General features: G+C 53.8%; 3 protein-coding genes across 7 annotated transcripts in view; 2 read left to right on the forward strand and 1 right to left on the reverse strand.

Annotated features, from left to right (window-relative positions):
* The window catches only part of prkdc (protein kinase, DNA-activated, catalytic subunit), a 146,513-nt gene extending 137,829 nt beyond the window's left edge, over positions 1–8,684 (forward strand). For all 4 annotated transcript variants that reach the window (XM_079259807.1, XM_079259805.1, XM_079259806.1 and 1 more), the window contains 13 exons: positions 1,879–2,090; positions 2,163–2,250; positions 3,404–3,547; positions 6,102–6,309; positions 6,401–6,468; positions 6,548–6,768; positions 6,927–7,019; positions 7,103–7,189; positions 7,280–7,351; positions 7,425–7,626; positions 7,767–7,955; positions 8,045–8,184; positions 8,323–8,684. In XM_079259807.1, the coding sequence (XP_079115933.1) occupies positions 1,879–2,090; positions 2,163–2,250; positions 3,404–3,547; positions 6,102–6,309; positions 6,401–6,468; positions 6,548–6,768; positions 6,927–7,019; positions 7,103–7,189; positions 7,280–7,351; positions 7,425–7,626; positions 7,767–7,955; positions 8,045–8,184; positions 8,323–8,527 (1,929 nt within the window). In that variant the 3' untranslated portion in view covers positions 8,528–8,684. The remainder of the gene's footprint in view (positions 1–1,878; positions 2,091–2,162; positions 2,251–3,403; positions 3,548–6,101; positions 6,310–6,400; positions 6,469–6,547; positions 6,769–6,926; positions 7,020–7,102; positions 7,190–7,279; positions 7,352–7,424; positions 7,627–7,766; positions 7,956–8,044; positions 8,185–8,322) is intronic.
* A 610-nt stretch (positions 8,685–9,294) lies between these two features.
* On the reverse strand, positions 9,295–15,697 carry garem (GRB2 associated, regulator of MAPK1). The gene is made up of 6 exons (XM_079259543.1): positions 15,401–15,697; positions 14,193–14,333; positions 13,951–14,081; positions 12,614–13,753; positions 11,405–11,535; positions 9,295–11,330 (listed from the first exon to the last, which is right to left on the reverse strand). Exons 1-6 carry the CDS (start codon positions 15,519–15,521, stop codon positions 10,532–10,534), a joined length of 2,463 nt encoding a protein of 820 aa, XP_079115669.1. The 5' UTR covers positions 15,522–15,697; the 3' UTR covers positions 9,295–10,531.
* Positions 15,698–16,331: 634 nt separating this feature from the next.
* ncf2 (neutrophil cytosolic factor 2) overlaps positions 16,332–24,200 on the forward strand; it is a gene marked incomplete at its 3' end in the record, with an annotated part of 90,433 nt that continues 82,564 nt past the window's right edge. For both annotated transcript variants that reach the window (XM_079259453.1, XM_079259452.1), the window contains exons 1-4: positions 16,332–16,509; positions 16,604–16,686; positions 16,760–16,868; positions 17,386–17,520. In XM_079259453.1, the coding sequence (XP_079115579.1) occupies positions 16,336–16,509; positions 16,604–16,686; positions 16,760–16,868; positions 17,386–17,520 (501 nt within the window). In that variant the 5' untranslated portion in view covers positions 16,332–16,335. The remainder of the gene's footprint in view (positions 16,510–16,603; positions 16,687–16,759; positions 16,869–17,385; positions 17,521–24,200) is intronic.

The following is a 24,200-nucleotide window of genomic DNA, read 5'->3' on the forward strand; positions in this document are numbered from 1 at the left end:
GACCAGTTCCGATCCAGATCATTTAGACCAGTTCCGACCCAGATCATTTAGACCAGTTCCGATCCAGATCATTTAGACCAGTTCCGACCCAGATCATTTAGACCAGTTCCGACCCAGATCATTTAGACCAGTTCCGATCCAGATCATTTAGACCAGTTCCGATCCAGATCATTTAGACCACTTCCGATCCAGATCATTTAGACCAGTTCCGATCCAGATCATTTAGACCAGTTCCGATCCAGATCGGCGTAGACCAGTTCCGACCCAGATCATTTAGACCACTTCCGATCCAGATCATTTTGACCAGTTCTAACCCAGATCATTTAGACCAGTTCCGACCCAGATCATTTAGACCAGTTCCGTTCCAGATCATTTAGACCGTTTCCGATCCAGATCATTTAGACCAGTTCCGATCCAGATCATTTAGACCGTTTCCGATCCAGATCATTTAGACCACTTCCGATCCAGATCATTTAGACCACTTCCGATCCAGATCATTTAGACCACTTCCGATCCAGATCATTTAGACCACTTCCGATCCAGATCATTTAGACCACTTCCGACCCAGATCATTTAGACCAGTTCCGACCCAGATCATTTAGACCAGTTCCGATCCAGATCATTTAGACCAGTTCGGATCCAGATCATTTAGACCAGTTCGGATCCAGATCATTTAGACCAGTTCCGACCCAGATCATTTAGACCAGTTCCGACCCAGATCATTTAGACCAGTTCCGACCCAGATCATTTAGACCAGTTCCGACCCAGATCATTTAGACCAGTTCCGACCCAGATCATTTAGACCAGTTCCGATCCAGATCATTTAGACCAGTTCCGACCCAGATCATTTAGACCAGTTCCGACCCAGATCATTTAGACCAGTTCCGACCCAGATCATTTAGACCAGTTCCGACCCAGATCATTTAGACCAGTTCCGACCCAGATCATTTAGACCAGTTCCTATCCAGATCATTTAGACCAGTTCCGACCCAGATCATTTAGACCAGTTCCGACCCAGATCATTTAGACCAGTTCCGACCCAGATCATTTAGACCAGTTCCGACCCAGATCATTTAGACCAGTTCCGACCCAGATCATTTAGACCACTTCCGATCCAGATCATTTAGACCAGTTCCGACCCAGATCATTTAGACCAGTTCCGATCCAGATCATTTAGACCAGTTCCGATCCAGATCATTTAGACCAGTTCCGATCCAGATCATTTAGACCAGTTCCGATCCAGATCATTTAGACCAGTTCCGACCCAGATCATTTAGACCAGTTCCGACCCAGATCATTTAGACCAGTTCCGACCCAGATCATTTAGACCAGTTCCGACCCAGATCATTTAGACCAGTTCCGATCCAGATCATTTAGACCAGTTCCGATCCAGATCATTTAGACCAGTTCCGATCCAGATCATTTAGACCAGTTCCGATCCAGATCATTTAGACCAGTTCCGATCCAGATCATTTAGACCAGTTCCGACCCAGATCATTTAGACCACTTCCGATCCAGATCATTTAGACCACTTCCGATCCAGATCATTTAGACCAGTTCCGATCCAGATCATTTAGACCAGTTCCGATCCAGATCATTTAGACCACTTCCGATCCAGATCATTTAGACCACTTCCGATCCAGATCATGTAGACCAGTTCCGATCCAGATCATTTAGACCAGTTCGGATCCAGATCGGCGGAGACCAGTTCGGATCCAGATCGGTGGAGACCAGTTCGGATCCAGATACCTTTTGTCGTCTGTGTCCGTCGATGTGCTGACATGAGATGATTTTTTAAAAATGAGAATTGAAATATTAATCTGATCAGATGGATTGATCAGACATCTGTTGTCTGTAAACGGCCATGTTCTTCATTAGATGAGGTCGGTACCTTGCTGGATGCTGATTGGCTGGATCAGTCAGATGGTTGCTGTGCTGGATAAACCTGAATCCGTGGCGGTCCAGCACTGCGTGGCTCAGATGGCTGAGTGTTACCCTCAGGCGCTGGTTTACGCCCTCATGACCAGCAGCGAGACGTTCCACTTCCAGGACTCGGCCGCCGGACACCAGCAGCGGGACTTCGTGAGCCGGTAGACGAACGTCCTTCTGGACACAACGTCTGTTTCTGTTGGTGGTTCTGAGTGTTTGTGGTGCAACGTCAGGGTCCGGAGCCGGCTTGATGGAACAGGAGCTGCGAGGAAGTTTATCGAAGCTCTGCAGCAGCTGACCAATCCAGAAATGATCTTTAAGGTAATCAATACATCTAGCCAATGATCAATGAACAAACATTGGTTTTTATTTCAAAGAATTTTCTGATGATCTGATTTGAAGAGTTTGTGTTCAGTCAGCGGTGATATCGTCGCATATTGATGGCTGCTGAATCCAGTCCCATCAGTCTGATCAATACGCTGCTGTATCCTGATCAGTACGCTGCTGTATCCCGATCAATACGCTGCTGTATCCCGATCAGTACGCTGCTGTATCCCGATCAGTACGCTGCTGTATCCCGATCAGTACGCTGCTGTATCCCGATCAATACGCTGCTGTATCCCGATCAGTACGCTGCTGTATCCCGATCAGTACGCTGCTGTATCCCGATCAGTACGCTGCTGTATCCCGATCAGTACGCTGCTGTATCCCGATCAGTACGCTGCTGTATCCCGATCAATACGCTGCTGTATCCCGATCAGTACGCTGCTGTATCCCGATCAATACACTGCTGTATCCCGATCAATACGCTGCTGTATCCCGATCAGTACGCTGCTGTATCCCGATCAGTACGCTGCTGTATCCCGATCAATACACTGCTGTATCCCGATCAGTACGCTGCTGTATCCCGATCAGTACGCTGCTGTATCCCGATCAGTACGCTGCTGTATCCCGATCAGTACGCTGCTGTATCCCGATCAGTACGCTGCTGTATCCCGATCAGTACGATGCTGTATCCCGATCAGTACGCTGCTGTATCCTGATCAATACGCTGCTGTAGCTGCTGTATCATGATCAGTACGATGCTGTATCCCGATCAGTACGCTGCTGTATCCCGATCAGTACGCTGCTGTATCCCGATCAATACGCTGCTGTATCCCGATCAGTACGCTGCTGTATCCCGATCAATACGCTGCTGTATCCCGATCAGTACGCTGCTGTATCCCGATCAGTACGCTGCTGTATCCCGATCAGTACGATGCTGTATCCCGATCAATACGCTGCTGTATCCCGATCAGTACGCTGCTGTATCCCGATCAATACGCTGCTGTATCCCGATCAGTACGCTGCTGTATCCCGATCAATACACTGCTGTATCCCGATCAGTACGCTGCTGTATCCCGATCAGTACGCTGCTGTATCCCGATCAATACGCTGCTGTATCCTGATCAATACGCTGTGTGATCTCCGACAGGACTGGTGGGACGGGGTGAGGAACCAGCTGGACAAAGCGGAGTTTGATCGGCAGCAGATGGGAATCTTGTGGGCGGAGTTGGGATCTTCCCTCTGGAACCAGAGAGCTGATGTGACCGGAACGTTTCGCAGGAAGTTTATCCAAGTTTGTAGTTTCTGTTTCCTCCCAAACGCTGCTGCAGGAATCCATGCTGTATGCTCCGCGGCGTATGTAAAACATGGTGTGTGTTTTACACGGAGTGGTGGGTGTTTTACACGGCGTGGTGGGTGTTTTACACGGCGTGGTGGGTGTTTTACACGGCGTGGTGGGTGTTTTACACGGCGTGGTGTTTTACACGGCGTGGTGGGTGTTTTACACGGCGTGGTGGGTGTTTTACACGGCGTGGTGTTTTACACGGCGTGGTGGGTGTTTTACACGGCGTGGTGCGTGTTTTACACGGCGTGGTGGGTGTTTTACACGGCGTGGTGGGTGTTTTACACGGCGTGGTGTTTTACACGGCGTGGTGGGTGTTTTACACGGCGTGGTGGGTGTTTTACACGGCGTGGTGGGTGTTTTACACGGCGTGGTGTTTTACACGGCGTGGTGGGTGTTTTACACGGCGTGGTGCGTGTTTTACACGGCGTGGTGTTTTACACGGCGTGGTGGGTGTTTTACACGGCGTGGTGCGTGTTTTACACGGCGTGGTGGGTGTTTTACACGGCGTGGTGTTTTACACGGCGTGGTGGGTGTTTTACACGGCGTGGTGCGTGTTTTACACGGCGTGGTGGGTGTTTTACACGGCGTGGTGCGTGTTTTACACGGCGTGGTGTTTTACACGGAGTGGTGGGTGTTTTACACGGCGTGGTGGGTGTTTTACACGGAGTGGTGCGTGTTTTACACGGCGTGGTGGGTGTTTTACACGGCGTGGTGCGTGTTTTACACGGCGTGGTGTTTTACACGGAGTGGTGGGTGTTTTACACGGCGTGGTGGGTGTTTTACACGGCGTGGTGCGTGTTTTACACGGCGTGGTGCGTGTTTTACACGGCGTGGTGTTTTACACGGAGTGGTGGGTGTTTTACACGGCGTGGTGGGTGTTTTACACGGAGTGGTGCGTGTTTTACACGGCGTGGTGGGTGTTTTACACGGCGTGGTGGGTGTTTTACACGGAGTGGTGCGTGTTTTACACGGAGTGGTGCGTGTTTTACACGGCGTGGTGGGTGTTTTACACGGAGTGGTGCGTGTTTTACACGGCGTGGTGCGTGTTTTACACGGCGTGGTGGGTGTTTTACACGGCGTGGTGGGTGTTTTACACGGAGTGGTGCGTGTTTTACACGGAGTGGTGGGTGTTTTACACGGAGTGGTGGGTGTTTTACACGGCGTGGTGGGTGTTTTACACGGAGTGGTGGGTGTTTTACACGGCGTGGTGGGTGTTTTACACGGAGTGGTGGGTGTTTTACACGGAGTGGTGCGTGTTTTACACGGCGTGGTGGGTGTTTTACACGGCGTGGTGCGTGTTTTACACGGAGTGGTGCGTGTTTTACACGGAGTGGTGCGTGTTTTACACGGCGTGGTGGGTGTTTTACACGGCGTGGTGGGTGTTTTACACGGAGTGGTGCGTGTTTTACACGGCGTGGTGCGTGTTTTACACGGCGTGGTGGGTGTTTTACACGGCGTGGTGCGTGTTTTACACGGAGTGGTGCGTGTTTTACACGGCGTGGTGGGTGTTTTACACGGCGTGGTGGGTGTTTTACACGGAGTGGTGGGTGTTTTACACGGAGTGGTGCGTGTTTTACACGGAGTGGTGCGTGTTTTACACGGCGTGGTGCGTGTTTTACACAGCGTGGTGCGTGTTTTACACGGAGTGGTGCGTGTTTTACACGGCGTGGTGCGTGTTTTACACGGCGTGGTGGGTGTTTTACACGGCGTGGTGGGTGTTTTACACGGCGTGGTGCGTGTTTTACACGGAGTGGTGGGTGTTTTACACGGCGTGGTGCGTGTTTTACACGGAGTGGTGGGTGTTTTACACGGCGTGGTGCGTGTTTTACACGGAGTGGTGGGTGTTTTACACGGCGTGGTGGGTGTTTTACACGGCGTGGTGGGTGTTTTACACGGCGTGGTGCGTGTTTTACACGGCGTGGTGGGTGTTTTACACGGCGTGGTGCGTGTTTTACACGGCGTGGTGGGTGTTTTACACGGCGTGGTGCGTGTTTTACACGGCGTGGTGGGTGTTTTACACGGTGTGGTGCGTGTTTTACACGGCATCCTCAGATTTCTTCGTCCCCTTTCATTAAAGAAAAGGCTGTATTTATTCCAGTCACTCAGATAACTGGAGACTGGAATAAGGAACAATAATTAAAAATGTGCTAAATGGTAATTCTCGTCCACTAAAGAGGCCGTCACATTTTACTGGCAGGAAGCTCAGCTGGATGCAGACGATGTAGAACAGTTGGTCGTCTACGTATCTGCAGACTGAACCGGGACACAGCTGCAGCAGTTTTACACATTAATTATAGTTTTTATCCAAAATCTGAGAAGATTCTGTAAAACAAGTTGAGATTTATTATAAAGAAGTTTTGAGGAATTACTCTGAGAGTGAACATGACAAGTTTTGTGTGTTTCTGTAAAAAGCTGAAACCCCTCCGTGTCCGCCTTACTGTGTAAAGTGGGTGTCGCTACTGGTGGAGTTGATGCAGCCGTGTTGTCTTCATGGACTTTGTAGAAGTTTTCCAAGGATGTGGAGAAGCTGCTGGGTCCGGACGGCTGCAGGCTGTTCGAGAAGAGGAAAGACAGAAGCTTTGTGAGACGGGTAGAGGAGCTGGCGGCGTCCATGCGGGGCTTCCTGAAGGAACCGGGGAACCTGAAGGAATACTCGCCCTGGCTGAGTGGGTTTAAAGCAGACCCATTCAGCAACGAGCTGGAGGTCCCAGGTCAGTCAGGTCCAGCCCGACTGGACAGAAAGACGCCTTGCTTCAGGTGGAAACCCTGGCTGATCCCCTCTGCTTGTTCCTTCTGCTGTAGGCCAGTATGACGGGAGGTCCAAACCTTTACCAGAGTACCACGCAAAGATAACGGGCTTCGATGAACGGGTATGGACGCGTCTTGAAGCCAGAACACCAGACGGCTGCACTGGAGGAAGCTGAATGACGATGAGTTTATTCCCTGCAGGTGAAAGTCATGTCTTCTATCCGGCGTCCCAAGCGTCTGATCGTCCGTGGCGACGACGAGCGGGACCACCCCTTCCTGGTGAAGGGTGGGGAGGACCTCCGTCAGGACCAGCGCATCGAGCAGCTCTTCACCGTCATGAACATCCTGCTGAGTCATGACACGTCCTGCACACGCCGAGGGTTGCAGCTCCGCACCTATCAGGTCATCCCCTTGACCACCAGGTAGGCGTCAGTCCTGATGTCCTGACAGTCCCCGTCCTGCTTCCCATCGCCCTCAGCACCCGGCACAAACGTCTTTCTGAATAAACACCCAGAGATGGAGGACCCGGCCAGAACCACACACCCGCCAGCAGCGTGACTCAGCATGTTTCTCTTCGCAGGGTTGGTCTGATTGAATGGATGGAGAACACGACGACTCTGAAGGAGTTCCTCTGCAGCAGCATGACTGAAAAGGAGGAGCTGAAAGCCAGAAAGTAGGGATCCATGTCCGATCTCCCGCTGAGTCACCATGACCTTGGAAATATTTAGATGCAATCCAGATGTGTTTCTGTTCCAGATGTGCTGAAATGTACAACAAGTGGCTCTCAACCTTCGCTCCAACCCCAGATGTTGGTGGCATCGCCCAGTATGGACTGGTCTACAGGTAACACCGTGGTTTTAGAAGCTCTGCTCCATCACGGGGAACTCTACAGCCACCCATACCGGCTCGTTCTCAGATCTTTTCTTTCTCCAGGAAAGCCCAGCGCGGGGATGCGGTGAACAACTTCATGAAGGTCCTGCAGCACATTCCCGCTGACCTGCTGAAGTAAGTGGAATAATTCTGTTCAGGATGAGCGGAACCTGCAGTCCAACCGTTCCCCTTCTTCTCCGTCGTCCAGGAGAGCCTTTCTGAAGATGTGCAGCGGTCCCGAAGCCTTCCTGTCTCTCCGATCCCACTTCTCCAGCTCCCACGCTCTGCTGTGCGTCAGCCACTGGATCCTCGGCATCGGAGACCGACATCTGGCCAACTTCATGATCAACATGGAGACCGGAGGCATGATCGGCATCGACTTTGGTCACGCTTTTGGTTCCGCCACACAGGTGAGTTCAGAACGCCGGAAATGTTTCTGAGACGCCAGACTGGCCGATCGGCTGCCGGGTTCTCGTGTTCCAGAAGGTTCTGGAAGAACAGATGGGCCGTGTGGAACGATGACTCAGTCTGGAACGTTTTTCCCTTCCAGTTCCTTCCTGTTCCGGAGCTCATGCCGTTCCGGATGACTCGGCAGTTCCTGAATCTCATGCAGCCGTTGAAAGAATCCGGTTTGATCCAGAACATCATGGTTCACTCCCTGCGGGCCTACCGGGCCGAGCCGGACCTGCTGCTCAACACCATGGACGTGTTTGTCAAAGAACCGTCTCTGGACTGGAAGGTACCGTAGCCCGATGTTGTTCAAGACCAGGTTCTGGATCACAGAATCCTCCTAAAACCCGGTCTCTAACTCGTGCCGTCTTTCTGAAGAACTTTGAGATGAAACAACTGAAGAAAGGAGGAACGTGGACCGAGAACATAGACACCAGAGAGATCAGCTGGTTTCCTCTGCAGAAGGTGGACGTCGCCAGACGGAAGCTGGACGGAGCAAATCCGGCCGTGATCACCAGGTATCCCGTCGTCTGACGGCGGCTCCGGTTTCATCCTGGTTTACTCAAGTTTTACTCATTTTATTCTGGTTTATTGAAGTTTTATTCAGGACTTATTCCTGGTTCACTGGGGTTTTATTGACTCACGTGTTTCCATAGCGACGAGCTGAAGCTCGGCTTCGAGAAGGACTCGTCATTCCAGGGAATGCAGGCTGTAGCTTTGGGAAGCGCGGAGCACAACGTTCGGGCGAAGCTCCCGTCTTCCGGCCTGTCGGTGGAGCAGCAGGTGGACTGTCTCCTGGATCAGGCCTCTGATCCCAACATCCTCGGCAGAGTCTGGGCTGGCTGGGAACCGTGGGTCTGATTCCATGGTAGGTCGTCCAGGAAACGTGAAGGAAAAACAACTTCTATTCTGGAAAAATCTTGTTTGAAGTCCGGAAATGTTTGTGTTTTGATCGGAGTGCAAATAAAGTTTTTCCTCCTGGAATGTGGAAGACGACGAAACCGTCAGCTGTTTCTAATAAAACTTTATTTCTACAGCCTGGATGCAAACGGTGCAGGTTTTTATTTTCCTTTATCATCATCCAGGCACGGTCAGATATCTCCACGGTAACGGGTCAGATATCTCCACGGTAACGGGTCAGATATCTCCACGGTAACGGGTCAGATATCTCCACGGTAACGGGTCAGCGATTCACCTCCACCCAGCTCAGAACTGAAGGAAAGCCGAGTCATGTGGTCAGACTAGTTAATATGGTCACTGCTAGTTTCGGGTCAGCTGACGACCTAATATGGTCATGAGCAGGTTGGTCTGGGAACAGGAGAAAGTTCTGGTTCTGCTGGGTCGAAGGCAGAACTGGATTTGTGCAACAGGAAGGAAGTCCTGCAATCAGCCAGAAAAGCAGAACTAGTTCTGGTTCCTGTTCTGTGGTCGGGTCTGAACTAACTTCCCGGTTCTCTTTCAGCCTGAACTCGTTTTCCCAGAACCAGGTCGGTTCTGGTTCTGGATCATCATGGTGGGTTAGGTGCTTTTCATCACACACAGGCAGAAATGTATCCATTTTAATAGATTAGAACATAAAAAAATAGAAAACTTCATAATCCAGTCAAACCGGTTCGGTTCCAGATCGGACCAGAACCAGAGAACATCCTGAAGGTCACGACCAGAATGCTGCTGTTCCTTCTTCTGGATGTGAGCCGAACTGGACGGAAGGAATCCTGCGTAGTCGGGAAGATTTACGTACGAGGCCTGCAGGAGGTTCTGACACGATCATTCCAGGATGTTTTAAAGAACCCGACGGATCCAAACAGAACCGAAACATTTCTAATGTAAAAAAATCACCTCAACGTTAAAAATATCAAGTCGGTTATGTAACAAGTCCGACAGAGGAAGTTTCAGAACCAGACGGAACCGCCGGCGGGACCGGCCCCTGTAGAACCGAGGGAACCGCCGGCCGCTTTAGAACCGAGGGAACCGCCGGCCGCTGTAGAACCGAGGGAACCGCCGGCCCCTGTAGAACCGAGGGAACCGCCGGCCGCTGTAGAACCGAGGGAATCGCCGGCCCCTGTAGAACCGAGGGAACCGCCGGCCCCTGTAGAACCGAGGGAACCGCCGGCCCCTGTAGAACCGAGGGAACCGCCGGCCGCTGTAGAACCGAGGGAACCGCCGGCCCCTGTAGAACCGAGGGAACCGCCGGCCGCTGTAGAACCGAGGGAACCGCCGGCCCCTGTAGAACCGCAGACGGAACCGCCGGCCCCTGTAGAACCGCAGACGGAACCGCCGGCCCCTGTAGAACCGCAGACGGAACCGCCGGCCCCTGTAGAACCGCAGACGGAACCGCCGTCGATCCGGTCTGAACTTCTGCATGAACAGATTTGGTGAACATAAATCATTTTCGGTTCTAGCTGGTTCTGGTCGGGTTCTGAAACTGTTCCCTCGGTTCCGACACAAACAGGAATATTTTAAGGTGTTTGGGTTTAAGGCGCAGAGAGACGTACCGCCGCCGGAACAAAGTGCGTCATGCAGAGTGAGTGTCTTGTGAACGTCGAGGCCCATCGGAGTCCTGTTGGTTCTGTTTGGTTCTGATCCGCTGGGCCTCAGAACGTGTTTCTATCTAAACGTAGTGAATAAAACTTGGTTACAATCGTCAGACGGAGGAACCGCAGCCCACGCGGCGGGTCGGTCCGCGTGGAACACCAGGAAGCTGAAAACATAAATGTTCAACCAGCAGATGTCGCAGGAAACTGGCCGAAGGCGAGACATCTGTCCAGGTCCCCGTGGGCCGGTTCCGGGCCGGGGTTCTGGGCCGGTTCCGGGCCGGGGTTCTGGGCCGGCTCCGGGCCGGGTTCTGGGCCGGTTCCGGGCCGGTCAGACTTTGGGGCGCCAGCCGGCGATGAACTGCAGCAGCTTCTTGACCTGCAACTTGCTCAGCCTGAAGTCTTCAGATAAAATGTCGTGGGTCAGCTGCAGCAGCAGGTTCCCGTCGATCTTCTCCGACACAAACAGAGACACCACGTCTTCGGGAAGACCCAGGAACCTCAGAGACCTGGACACCTCCTCGATAGAAAGCCCCGCCAGGCTGGACGGAGGCTCCCACGGTTCAGCTGGAGAAAAGGTCAGGGGACTGGACACGAAGGACTGGTCTTCTGAGTCCTGGTCCGGCTGGGGCAGCGAGGCGTTTGTGGTTTCCTCCTTGGAACAGACGAGCAGCAGGTCCTCGCTGGTCTTCGAGGGGGTAGTTTTGGGTGTTCGGGGGGGCAGGCTGGGGCAGGACCGGCTCTGCTGGCTCTTGGATTCTATGGGCTGGTCTCGGTACATCGCCGAGTTGTAACTTGAAGATTTGGTGCAGATCTGAGACCCGTTCTGAAAGCGGAATTCTTTCCCCGGGTTCTCCTGGCCATCAAAGTCCACCAGGCTGCAGGTTTTGGGGGTGCTGGGAGACCTCTTCCTGGGGTAGCTGTAGTAGCTGGATGGCAGGAAGTCTTCCGTGCAGCGGGACTCTCTTCTGCTGAAGTTATTGGGCCAAGACAAGCGCGACGAAACCCCGTCGGACCTCTGGGAGCTGCTGGGTGCCAGCTCGGTGCTGTTGGACTGGACCCAGCTACAGGGGTAGCAGCCCCGGTTCTGGTCTGCGGGGTCCGCTCCATCTTGTTCGCTCACTCCGCCGCTGAAAGGAAACAAAACATTGGTCAGCAGGGGGAGTGCGGTGTGACCCGGTTTCCCCGGTTCTGTGGTTCTTACAGGTTGTAGAGACCGGACGAGTAATAAGACAGCGTTGGACTTGGAGAACGCGCGTCCTGCTGCCGAGGACCCTGTTTGAGACTCCGTGGCGGGATGGGCGGGGCGTTGAGGAGACGGCACTCCTCCTTCACCTGAAACACAAAAACACAGAATGTCTAGACATCGCAGGCACCAGGAACCCCCCCCCCCAAGACCGCTACCATGGAGACCAGTCCGTCTCCATGGTAGCGAGACGGGACTGAGTGGTGGGATGGGTCATCTGTATCTGTTTGGCGAGCCGGAGACCGGGACCAGGTCTCCCCGTCTGGACCGGGACGAAGTCCTGGTCTTCGGGTCCAGCCGGAGACCAGGAGACGCGGCCCTGGTCCAGCCGGAGACCAGGAGACGCGGCCCTGGTCCAGCCGGAGACCAGGAGACGCGGCCCTGGTCCAGCCGCAGACCAGGAGACGCGGCCCTGGTCCAGCCGGAGACCAGGAGACGCGGCCCTGGTCCAGCCGCAGACCAGGAGACGCGGCCCTGGTCCAGCCGCAGACCAGGAGACGCGGCCCTGGTCCAGCCGCAGACCAGGAGACGCGGCCCTGGTCCAGCCGCAGACCAGGAGACGCGGCCCTGGTCCAGCCGCAGACCAGGAGACGCGGCCCTGGTCCAGCCGGAGACCAGGAGACGCGGCCCTGGTCCAGCCGCAGACCAGGAGACGCGGCCCTGGTCCAGCCGCAGACCAGGAGACGCGGCCCTGGTCCAGCCGCAGACCAGGAGACGCGGCCCTGGTCCAGCCGCAGACCAGGAGACGCGGCCCTGGTCCAGCCGGAGACCAGGAGACGCGGCCCTGGTCCAGCCGCAGACCAGGAGACGCGGCCCTGGTCCAGCCGGAGACCAGGAGACGCGGCCCTGGTCCAGCCGGAGACCAGGAGACGCGGCCCTGGTCCAGCCGCAGACCAGGAGACGCGGCCCTGGTCCAGCCGGAGACCAGGAGACGCGGCCCTGGTCCAGCCGGAGACCAGGAGACGCGGCCCTGGTCCAGCCGGAGACCAGGAGACGCGGCCCTGGTCCAGCCGGAGACCAGGAGACGCGGCCCTGGTCCAGCCGGAGACCAGGAGACGCGGCCCTGGTCCAGCCGGAGACCAGGAGACGCGGCCCTGGTCCAGCCGCAGACCAGGAGACAGTCCTCCCCTCAGACAGGAACCAGGAACAGAAGGACGAGGAACTCACAGCTTCAGACTTGGGGGGGACCGGCGGTGGAGTCAGAGGAGCCTTTAAAGCGGCGCCGGCGCCCGGAGCACACGTTACCAGGTAGGACACGGCGCCCGTTGCGGTGCAGGTGCTGCCTCGGTTTTTGGGAACCTGGCCCTTCAGGTGGTCCAGCCACAGCTCCTCATAGGGAACGTCCAGCTTGTTGAGGCTCGGCGGTCGCTGCAGGTTCTCCAGCAGCTCGTTTTCTCCGGGTTCTGATTGGTTCCCATCGGACGGCGGTGGGGGCCACTCTCCACACAACGTCATGCATCCCTGCAGGTTGACCTCACTGTTGCCATGGAGATTGCTGCCGTACACGCACACGGACAGCCGGTGGAAAGACTGGGTGAGTTCGTCTCGGGCGTACGACAGCGAACTTGGGATCTGCAGGTGACCCGGACACCCGTTGGAGCCGGAGCCGCCATTCCCGACACTCTTCTTGGGACTTTTTCCGTCATCGTTCCAGTCGGTCCGAACATCACGGACGGCGCGCGAGTAGTCGTCGATGTCAAACTGGTCCTGGCAGAAGCAGAACCACCGGTGCACCATGGTGTCCAGCCACAGCTCCCCCTGCAGCAGCTCCTCCGGGACGACGAACCTCGCCATGGCAGCTTGGAAAGGAAAATGGACGGGAATGATTTTGTTGCTTCGCAGGACGCAGCAGACCACCACCGTCCTGGTCTGGATGTTCACCAGTTTGTAGCGATGCCCCTCTCGGATCAGGTGGAGGTCGTGCTGGTTTCGAGGCGGACTGCTGGGAACGATGACGTTGACGGGGAGTCGCGTCTTCTCCACGATGTTCCTGATGGTGTGCTCGCCGTCCTGCATCTGCAGCTCCAGCGGACTGCAGGTGCTGAAGCGACCTTTGCACTGGAAGGGAAGGCTGATGCTCTCATTTGTCCTGTGGTTCATGCAGATCAGACACGGCATCTTCCCTCGACCTATTTTACTGATGGAGTTCAGCTTCCCGATCTTCTTAAAGATGGTGTTGAGTCTGGACTTCTCTTTGGAGCTCTTGGCGTAGAGGATCTCTGCCTGGCCCATCAGCGTCAGCTCGTCGCCGGTGCAGAGAGTGATGTTGTAAACTTCGGTATCGTCGTTACATTCCCCAGAAGCCATCTGAGGAAAACATCAGGAAACCCGTTTACGTATCGGATCAATCACATGACATGAAAGCAAAGGAAGAAAATGGGTTCAAACAGGAACCTTCCTCGTGTAGGACTTTTGTCACAACTTCCTGAACCGTTCTCCCAGAACGGGGAGGTGTCGGTAGGAACCCCATCGTCTTCGCCAAACAAGCCTCACAACAAACACACCTTAACGTTGAAAGTGATTTCCTCCATGACGTAGACCCTTTCAGGGAACGCCTTCGCCACCTCCTCCACACTGTTGAAGTACTGGACCGGTTCCTTGACGTCCCGGTCCTGCTCCAGCAGCTTAAACTGACCTGAAACCAGAAAACACGCATCAGAACAGTGAAATGTACCAACATGTCCGCCGTCGCCGTTAACTGACAAACCATATGCAGGTTAAGAGTTGCCATGGCAACAAAACGTACCTTCATAATGAACGGGGATTTCTATTTTGGGACCGATGACGTAGTGTCCCTCCTCCAGACTGTGAGCTGTGATGGTTGTCCACTGACGGCAGGAGTGGACCAGGAGGTAGTCGTTGTCCCGGAGACCGTCCACCAGCTGATCTGCAGGACGGAGAAACAGTCTCTCAGGTTATTCCCCTGCACAAGCAGACACTTCCAGTAAACATGGAAAACTAGCAGGGAAACATGGAAAACCGGAAGGTAAACATGGAAAACTAGCAGAGGAACATGGAAAACTAGCAGAGGAACATGGAAAAACTGCAGGTAAACATGGAAAACTAGCAGAGGAACATGGAAACTAGCAGGTAAACATGGAAAACTAGCAGGTAAACATGGAAAACTAGCAGGTAAACATGGAAACCAGCAGAGGAACATGGAAAACTAGCAGAGGAACATGGAAAAACTGCAGGTAAACATGGAAAACTAGCAGAGGAACATGGAAAAACTGCAGGTAAACATGGAAAACTAGCAGAGGAACATGGAAACCAGCAGAGGAACATGGAAAACTAGCAGAGGAACATGGAAAAACTGCAGGTAAACATGGAAAACTAGCAGGTAAACATGGAAAACTAGCAGGTAAACATGGAAACCAGCAGAGGAACATGGAAAAACTGCAGGTAAACATGGAAAACTAGCAGAGGAACATGGAAAAACTGCAGGTAAACATGGAAAACTAGCAGAGGAACATGGAAAAACTGCAGGTAAACATGGAAAACGTTATTGTCTGTTGAACATTTTATTCTCTAAACAGCAGAATGTTTGTTTTATGAAATTTTCCACAATAAAAGCTGTAGTTTTTATCAGTCTGGGTTAGTTTTTAAACTAGTTGCCTTATTATGGGATGTCAGGTAGAGGTGAGGAATGCTCTGAATTATTTCACTGAGATTTTCTCACAAACTGGTTGTAAACATCAGCATGAAGCCTCCTGACCAGGTTAGGGCTAACCTTAACCATGTTAGGGTTAACCCTAAAGATCAGCATGAAGCCAGCTAACCAGGTTGTGGTTAACCTTAACCCTCCTGACCAGGTTAGGGTTAACCTTAAACAGGTTGTGGTTAACCCTAAAGATCAGCATGAAGCCAGCTAACCAGGTTGTGGTTAACCCTAATGATCAGCATGAAGCCAGCTAGCATGATGCTAACAGCTTTGCCTGGAGTTGAACTACCAACCGTGATCCAGCCGGACGATCTGGGGCAGCCTGTAGGTTCCGACCAGCTGGTCTAACGGCAGCGACGTGGAGCTCCACGTCACATCTTTTAGATTATTGTACAACATTGTTCCCAGCTCCATCTTGTTAGCTTACATTAGCTGCTAGCTAGCTAAACACGCCACAAAAAGCTGCTTCAAACTAAACAAAAACAAAAACATCGAGTTTATTTTCATCTACAGACTCATGTTGTACTGAACAGGTTTCTGTTTGCGCTGATCCGGGTCTCTAAAAGGTCCAATAAGGAGCAGAACCATGTTTGTTTGTTTAGCAGCACGTCGGCTACACCGGAAACACATCATCACTCTTTCACAATAAGAGTATTGTTTACCTTCAGGTTGAACCGATAATGTTTCAGCATGTTTGCTATGAAATGTGTGGTATATTAAGCTCTACAGGAGATTATCAGATGTACAACACAGATATTTTTAAAGACTTTTACTTTTGTCTTGTGTTTTTGATGAACACTGATGATTTAAAAACATTTAAAAGCCTTATGAGGCCTATTAAATATAAACTCATAAATAAATGTGTTAACATGGGCTGTGAAAATGAAAAACATGCAATATTAAACCAAACTTTGTCACCAATAATTCACACTCAAGACAAAAAAAAACTTTTTAAAGTAAATTTTTATGAACTTCACAGCGATTACAGAAGCTCCTCTCCTATGACCCCTTCTTCTCTACATGGCTGTCAAAGAAATCCACTTTTTTTTTTTTTTTTTTACAAGTTTAGTTCTGTTTTTATATTTGATGTTTTTGTCACGTTAAAGTGAAGGACGTGAACTCCCAGCCGGACTCTGGTGAAACCAGACTGTCGTCACGCTTCCCCATCCTGCTGCTATAAATCTGAGGAGCTTCCTGGGTCTGGTGTCACTACCTCCAACCAGTAAAGATGTCTTTTGTGGACACTTTGCGTCAGTGGGACGAGGCTATCACCTGCGCTGACAGACAGGATTTATCCGGAGCCCTCAGGATTTTGATGTCAATTCAAGAAGCAAACTCCAAGATTTGTTTTGACATCGGCTGCCTCCATCTGCTCAACGGAGACCTGGATGCTGCTGAAAAGGTGGGTGTGACTGGGAGCAGCTGCAGACCAGCAGAGTCACTGTGAAAGCAGAAGTAGATTCTGACTGAGGAACTTAATGCTTTCTGTTTGTCAGGCCTTCGATTGCAGCATCCGCAAAGACGAACATCTGGCCGTTGCCTTCTTTCAAAGAGGAATCACCTTCTACAGGAAGAAGAAGTGAGACGCTTTCACACGACGCTCCTGACTTTCCCTCCGTTCAGCATCATAACTCTGCTTTTCCTGCCTGAAGGTACGAGGAGAGCCTGGCGGATTTCCACAGAGCCTTCCGAGCTCTGAGAGGAAACCAGCTGATCGACTACAAGCCGCTCGGCCTCAGATACATCCTGTATGCATGCGAGGTAAAACCAGTAACCCAGACCAGTTCACATCCACACACACTGCCAGCAGCTTGTCTGTGAAAGTCCCTTCGTTTGGGCCGAACCCGCAACAGTCCGGGGCCTGGCAGCGGCCCCCACCCGAAGCCAGACCCCGGTCGGACCGGGCCTGGCGGCGGCCCCCGCCCGGAGCCAGACCCCGGTCGGACCGGGCCTGGCGGCGGCCCCCGCCCGGAGCCAGACCCCGGTCGGACCGGGCCTGGCGGCGGCCCCCGCCCGGAGCCAGACCCCGGTCGGACCGGGCCTGGCGGCGGCCCCCGCCCGGAGCCAGACCCCGGTCGGACCGGGCCTGGCAGCGGCCCCTCTTCGGGCAGCGGTAGAAATTTCTTCAATCTGACAAAAGTTAGGAGAAATAAATTCTATGGAATTCAAAGCAACACGATGAGGAGCGGGACGGATTCTGTTTACTGCATGAAGGAATAAAAAGATCTGAAGGATGATCTGAGATAATGTGATAGATTATGGATACGTCCCGCTACAGGTCCTCCACAATGTCGCCCTGGTCGAGGCCCAGCTGGGCAACTGGGAAAAGGCCCAGGAAAACCTGGTCAAGGCCCTCGACTGCAAGACCGAGTCCAAACTGAGCGTCATCGACAGGGCTTTGCAGTCCACACTGGTGAGTCAGAACATGGATCTGGTTCTACCAGAGCTCCCAGTAAAGGACCTGTACCAGAGCTCCCAGTAAAGGACCTGTACCAGAGCTCCCAGTACACGACGTGTACCAGAGCTCCCAGTAAAGGACCTGTACCAGAGCTCCCAGTAAAGGACCTGTACCAGAGCTCCCAGTAAAGGACCTGTACCAGAGCTCCCAGTAAAGGACCTGTACCAGAGCTCCCAGTAAAGGACCTGTACCAGAGCTCCCAGTACACGACCTGTACCAGAGCTCCCAGTAAAGGACCTGTACCAGAGCTCCCAGTAAAGGACCTGTACCAGAGCTCCCAGTAAAGGACCTGTACCAGAGCTCCCAGTACACGACCTGTACCAGAGCTCCCAGTAAAGGACCTGTACCAGAGCTCCCAGTACACGACCTGTACCAGAGCTCCCAGTAAAGGACCTGTACCAGAGCTCCCAGTAAAGGACCTGTACCAGAGCTCCCAGTACACGACGTGTACCAGAGCTCCCAGTAAAGGACCTGTACCAGAGCTCCCAGTACACGACCTGTACCAGAGCTCCCAGTAAAGGACCTGTACCAGAGCTCCCAGTAAAGGACCTGTACCAGAGCTCCCAGTACACGACCTGTACCAGAGCTCCCAGTACACGACCTGTACCAGAGCTCCCAGTACACGACCTGTACCAGAGCTCCCAGTAAAGGACCTGTACCAGAGCTCCCAGTAAAGGACCTGTACCAGAGCTCCCAGTAAAGGACCTGTACCAGAGCTCCCAGTAAAGGACCTGTACCAGAGCTCCCAGTACACGACCTGTACCAGAGCTCCCAGTACACGACCTGTACCAGAGCTCCCAGTACACGACCTGTACCAGAGCTCCCAGTAAAGGACCTGTACCAGAGCTCCCAGTAAAGGACCTGTACCAGAGCTCCCAGTACACGACCTGTACCAGAGCTCCCAGTACACGACCTGTACCAGAGCTCCCAGTACACGACCTGTACCAGAGCTCCCAGTACACGACCTGTACCAGAGCTCCCAGTAAAGGACCTGTACCAGAGCTCCCAGTACACGACCTGTACCAGAGCTCCCAGTACACGACCCGTACCAGAGCTCCCAGTAAAGGACCTGTACCAGAGCTCCCAGTAAAGGACCTGTACCAGAGCTCCCAGTAAAGGACCTGTACCAGAGCTCCCAGTACACGACCTGTACCAGAGCTCCCAGTAAAGGACCTGTACCAGAGCTCCCAGTAAAGGACCTGTACCAGAGCTCCCAGTACACGACCTGTACCAGAGCTCCCAGTAAAGGACCTGTACCAGAGCTCCCAGTACACGACCTGTACCAGAGCTCCCAGTACACGACCTGTACCAGAGCTCCCAGTAAAGGACCTGTACCAGAGCTCCCAGTACACGACCTGTACCAGAGCTCCCAGTACACGACCTGTACCAGAGCTCCCAGTAAAGGACCTGTACCAGAGCTCCCAGTAAAGGACCTGTACCAGAGCTCCCAGTACACGACCTGTACCAGAGCTCCCAGTACACGACCTGTACCAGAGCTCCCAGTAAAGGACCTGTACCAGAGCTCCCAGTAAAGGACCTGTACCAGAGCTCCCAGTACACGACCTGTACCAGAGCTCCCAGTACACGACCTGTACCAGAGCTCCCAGTACACGACCTGTACCAGAGCTCCCAGTACACGACCTGTACCAGAGCTCCCAGTAAAGGACCTGTACCAGAGCTCCCAGTAAAGGACCTGTACCAGAGCTCCCAGTAAAGGACCTGTACCAGAGCTCCCAGTAAAGGACCTGTACCAGAGCTCCCAGTAAAGGACCTGTACCAGAGCTCCCAGTACACGACCTGTACCAGAGCTCCCAGTACACGACCTGTACCAGAGCTCCCAGTACACGACCTGTACCAGAGCTCCCAGTACACGACCTGTACCAGAGCTCCCAGTACACGACCTGTACCAGAGCTCCCAGTACACGACCTGTACCAGAGCTCCCAGTAAAGGACCTGTACCAGAGCTCCCAGTAAAGGACCTGTACCAGAGCTCCCAGTACACGACCTGTACCAGAGCTCCCAGTAAAGGACCTGTACCAGAGCTCCCAGTACACGACCTGTACCAGAACTCCCAGTACACGACCTGTACCAGAGCTCCCAGTACACGACCTGTACCAGAGCTCCCAGTACACGACCTGTACCAGAGCTCCCAGTAAAGGACCTGTACCAGAGCTCCCAGTAAAGGACCTGTACCAGAGCTCCCAGTAAAGGACCTGTACCAGAGCTCCCAGTACACGACCTGTACCAGAGCTCCCAGTAAAGGAACTGTACCAGAGCTCCCAGTAAAGGACCTGTACCAGAGCTCCCAGTAAAGGACCTGTACCAGAGCTCCCAGTAAAGGACCTGTACCAGAGCTCCCAGTACACGACCTGTACCAGAGCTCCCAGTAAAGGACCTGTACCAGAGCTCCCAGTAAAGGACCTGTACCAGAGCTCCCAGTAAAGGACCTGTACCAGAGCTCCCAGTAAAGGACCTGTACCAGAGCTCCCAGTACACGACCTGTACCAGAGCTCCCAGTACACGACCTGTACCAGAGCTCCCAGTAAAGGACCTGTACCATAGCTCCCAGTACACGACCTGTACCAGAGCTCCCAGTAAAGGACCTGTACCAGAGCTCCCAGTACACGACCTGTACCAGAGCTCCCAGTACACGACCTGTACCAGAGCTCCCAGTACACGACCTGTACCAGAGCTCCCAGTAAAGGACCTGTACCAGAGCTCCCAGTAAAGGACCTGTACCAGAGCTCCCAGTACACGACCTGTACCAGAGCTCCCAGTACACGACCTGTACCAGAGCTCCCAGTACACGACCTGTACCAGAGCTCCCAGTACACGACGTGTACCAGAGCTCCCAGTACACGACCTGTACCAGAGCTCCCAGTAAAGGACCTGTACCAGAGCTCCCAGTAAAGGACCTGTACCAGAGCTCCCAGTACACGACCTGTACCAGAGCTCCCAGTACACGACCTGTACCAGAGCTCCCAGTAAAGGACCTGTACCAGAGCTCCCAGTAAAGGACCTGTACCAGAGCGCCCAGTACACGACCTGTACCAGAGCTCCCAGTAAAGGACCTGTACCAGAGCTCCCAGTACACGACCTGTACCAGAACTCCCAGTACACGACCTGTACCAGAGCTCCCAGTAAAGGACCTGTACCAGAGCTCCCAGTACACGACCTGTACCAGAACTCCCAGTACACGACCTGTACCAGAGCTCCCAGTACACGACCTGTACCAGAGCTCCCAGTAAAGGACCTGTACCAGAGCTCCCAGTAAAGGACCTGTACCAGAGCTCCCAGTACACGACCTGTACCAGAGCTCCCAGTACACGACCTGTACCAGAGCTCCCAGTACACGACCTGTACCAGAGCTCCCAGTACACGACCTGTACCAGAGCTCCCAGTAAAGGACCTGTACCAGAGCTCCCAGTACACGACCTGTACCAGAGCTCCCAGTAAAGGACCTGTACCAGAGCTCCCAGTACACGACCTGTACCAGAGCTCCCAGTACACGACCTGTACCAGAGCTCCCAGTACACGACCTGTACCAGAGCTCCCAGTACACGACCCGTACCAGAGCTCCCAGTAAAGGACCTGTACCAGAGCTCCCAGTAAAGGACCTGTACCAGAGCTCCCAGTACACGACCTGTACCAGAGCTCCCAGTAAAGGACCTGTACCAGAGCTCCCAGTAAAGGACCTGTACCAGAGCTCCCAGTAAAGGACCTGTACCAGAGCTCCCAGTAAAGGACCTGTACCAGAGCTCCCGGTAAAGGACCTGTACCAGAGCTCCCGGTAAAGGACCTGTACCAGAGCTCCCAGTAAAGGACCTGTACCAGAGCTCCCAGTAAAGGACCTGTACCAGAGCTCCCAGTAAAGGACCTGTACCAGAGCTCCCAGTAAAGGACCTGTACCAGAGCTCCCAGTACACGACCTGTACCAGAGCTCCCAGTACACGACCTGTACCAGAGCTCCCAGTACACGACCTGTACCAGAGCTCCCAGTAAAGGACCTGTACCATAGCTCCCAGTACACGACCTGTACCAGAGCTCCCAGTAAAGGACCTGTACCAGAGCTCCCAGTACACGACCTGTACCAGAGCTCCCAGTACACGACCTGTACCAGAGCTCCCAGTACACGACCTGTACCAGAGCTCCCAGTAAAGGACCTGTACCAGAGCTCCCAGTACACGACCTGTACCAGAGCTCCCAGTACACGACCTGTACCAGAGCTCCCAGTACACGACCTGTACCAGAGCTCCCAGTAAAGGACCTGTACCATAGCTCCCAGTACACGACCTGTACCAGAGCTCCCAGTACACGACCTGTACCAGAGCTCCCAGTACACGACCCGTACCAGAGCTCCCAGTACACGACCTGTACCAGAGCTCCCAGTAAAGGACCTGTACCAGAGCTCCCAGTACACGACCTGTACCAGAGCTCCCAGTACACGACCTGTACCAGAGCTCCCAGTAAAGGACCTGTACCAGAGCTCCCAGTACACGACCTGTACCAGAGCTCCCAGTACACGACCTGTACCAGAGCTCCCAGTAAAGGACCTGTACCAGAGCTCCCAGTACACGACCTGTACCAGAGCTCCCAGTACACGACCTGTACCAGAGCTCCCAGTAAAGGACCTGTACCAGAGCTCCCAGTACACGACCTGTACCAGAGCTCCCAGTAAAGGACCTGTACCAGAGCTCCCAGTACACGACCTGTACCAGAGCTCCCAGTACACGACCTGTACCAGAGCTCCCAGTACACGACCTGTACCAGAGCTCCCAGTAAAGGACCTGTACCATAGCTCCCAGTACACGACCTGTACCAGAGCTCCCAGTACACGACCCGTACCAGAGCTCCCAGTACACGACCTGTACCAGAGCTCCCAGTAAAGGACCTGTACCAGAGCTCCCAGTACACGACCTGTACCAGAGCTCCCAGTACACGACCTGTACCAGAGCTCCCAGTAAAGGACCTGTACCAGAGCTCCCAGTACACGACCTGTACCAGAGCTCCCAGTACACGACCTGTACCAGAGCTCCCAGTACACGACCTGTACCAGAGCTCCCAGTACACGACCTGTACCAGAGCTCCCAGTACACGACCCGTACCAGAGCTCCCAGTAAAGGACCTGTACCAGAGCTCCCAGTAAAGGACCTGTACCAGAGCTCCCAGTAAAGGACCTGTACCAGAGCTCCCAGTAAAGGACCTGTACCAGAGCTCCCAGTACACGACCTGTACCAGAGCTCCCAGTACACGACCTGTACCAGAGCTCCCAGTACACGACCTGTACCAGAGCTCCCAGTACACGACCTGTACCAGAGCTCCCAGTACACGACCTGTACCAGAGCTCCCAGTAAAGGACCTGTACCAGAGCTCCCAGTACACGACCTGTACCAGAGCTCCCAGTACACGACCTGTACCAGAGCTCCCAGTACACGACCTGTACCAGAGCTCCCAGTACACGACCTGTACCAGAGCTCCCAGTAAAGGACCTGTACCAGAGCTCCCAGTAAAGGACCTGTACCAGAGCTCCCAGTACACGACCTGTACCAGAGCTCCCAGTACACGACCTGTACCAGAGCTCCCAGTAAAGGACCTGTACCAGAGCTCCCAGTACACGACCTGTACCAGAGCTCCCAGTACACGACCTGTACCAGAGCTCCCAGTTCACGACCTGTACCAGAGCTCCCAGTAAAGGACCTGTACCAGAGCTCCCAGTAAAGGACCTGTACCAGAGCTCCCAGTACACGACCTGTACCAGAGCTCCCAGTAAAGGACCTGTACCAGAGCTCCCAGTAAAGGACCTGTACCAGAGCTCCCAGTAAAGGACCTGTACCAGAGCTCCCAGTAAAGGACCTGTACCAGAGCTCCCAGTACACGACCTGTACCAGAGCTCCCAGTACACGACCTGTACCAGAGCTCCCAGTACACGACCTGTACCAGAGCTCCCAGTACACGACCTGTACCAGAGCTCCCAGTACACGACCTGTACCAGAGCTCCCAGTAAAGGACCTGTACCAGAGCTCCCAGTAAAGGACCTGTACCAGAGCTCCCAGTACACGACCTGTACCAGAGCTCCCAGTACACGACGTGTACCAGAGCTCCCAGTACACGACCTGTACCAGAGCTCCCAGTACACGACGTGTACCAGAGCTCCCAGTACACGACCTGTACCAGAGCTCCCAGTACACGACGTGTACCAGAGCTCCCAGTACACGACCTGTACCAGAGCTCCCAGTACACGACCTGTACCAGAGCTCCCAGTACACGACCTGTACCAGAGCTCCCAGTAAAGGACCTGTACCAGAGCTCCCAGTAAAGGACCTGTACCAGAGCTCCCAGTAAAGGACCTGTACCAGAGCTCCCAGTACACGACCTGTACCAGAGCTCCCAGTACACGACCTGTACCAGAGCTCCCAGTACACGACCTGTACCAGAGCTCCCAGTAAAGGACCTGTACCAGAGCTCCCAGTACACGACCTGTACCAGAGCTCCCAGTAAAGGACCTGTACCAGAGCTCCCAGTAAAGGACCTGTACCAGAGCTCCCAGTAAAGGACCTGTACCAGAGCTCCCAGTACACGACCTGTACCAGAGCTCCCAGTACACGACCTGTACCAGAGCTCCCAGTAAAGGACCT

The sequence above is a fragment of the Telmatherina bonti genome (assembly GCF_933228915.1).
Source record: "Telmatherina bonti genome assembly, chromosome: 20".
In the NCBI taxonomy this organism is placed as follows: domain Eukaryota; kingdom Metazoa; phylum Chordata; class Actinopteri; order Atheriniformes; family Telmatherinidae; genus Telmatherina; species Telmatherina bonti.

Excerpts from the sequence above, each read along its gene's own strand:
- garem (XM_079259543.1), bottom strand. The coding sequence starts at position 15,521 with ATGGAGCTGGGAACAATGTTGTACAATAATCTAAAAGATGTGACGTGG. Across the intron at positions 14,334-15,400 it reads GATCGTCCGGCTGGATCACG|ATCAGCTGGTGGACGGTCTC; the intron begins GTTGGTAGTTCA and ends TCCGTCCTGCAG. Across the intron at positions 13,754-13,950 it reads AAATCACTTTCAACGTTAAG|ATGGCTTCTGGGGAATGTAA; the intron begins GTGTGTTTGTTG and ends TGTTTTCCTCAG.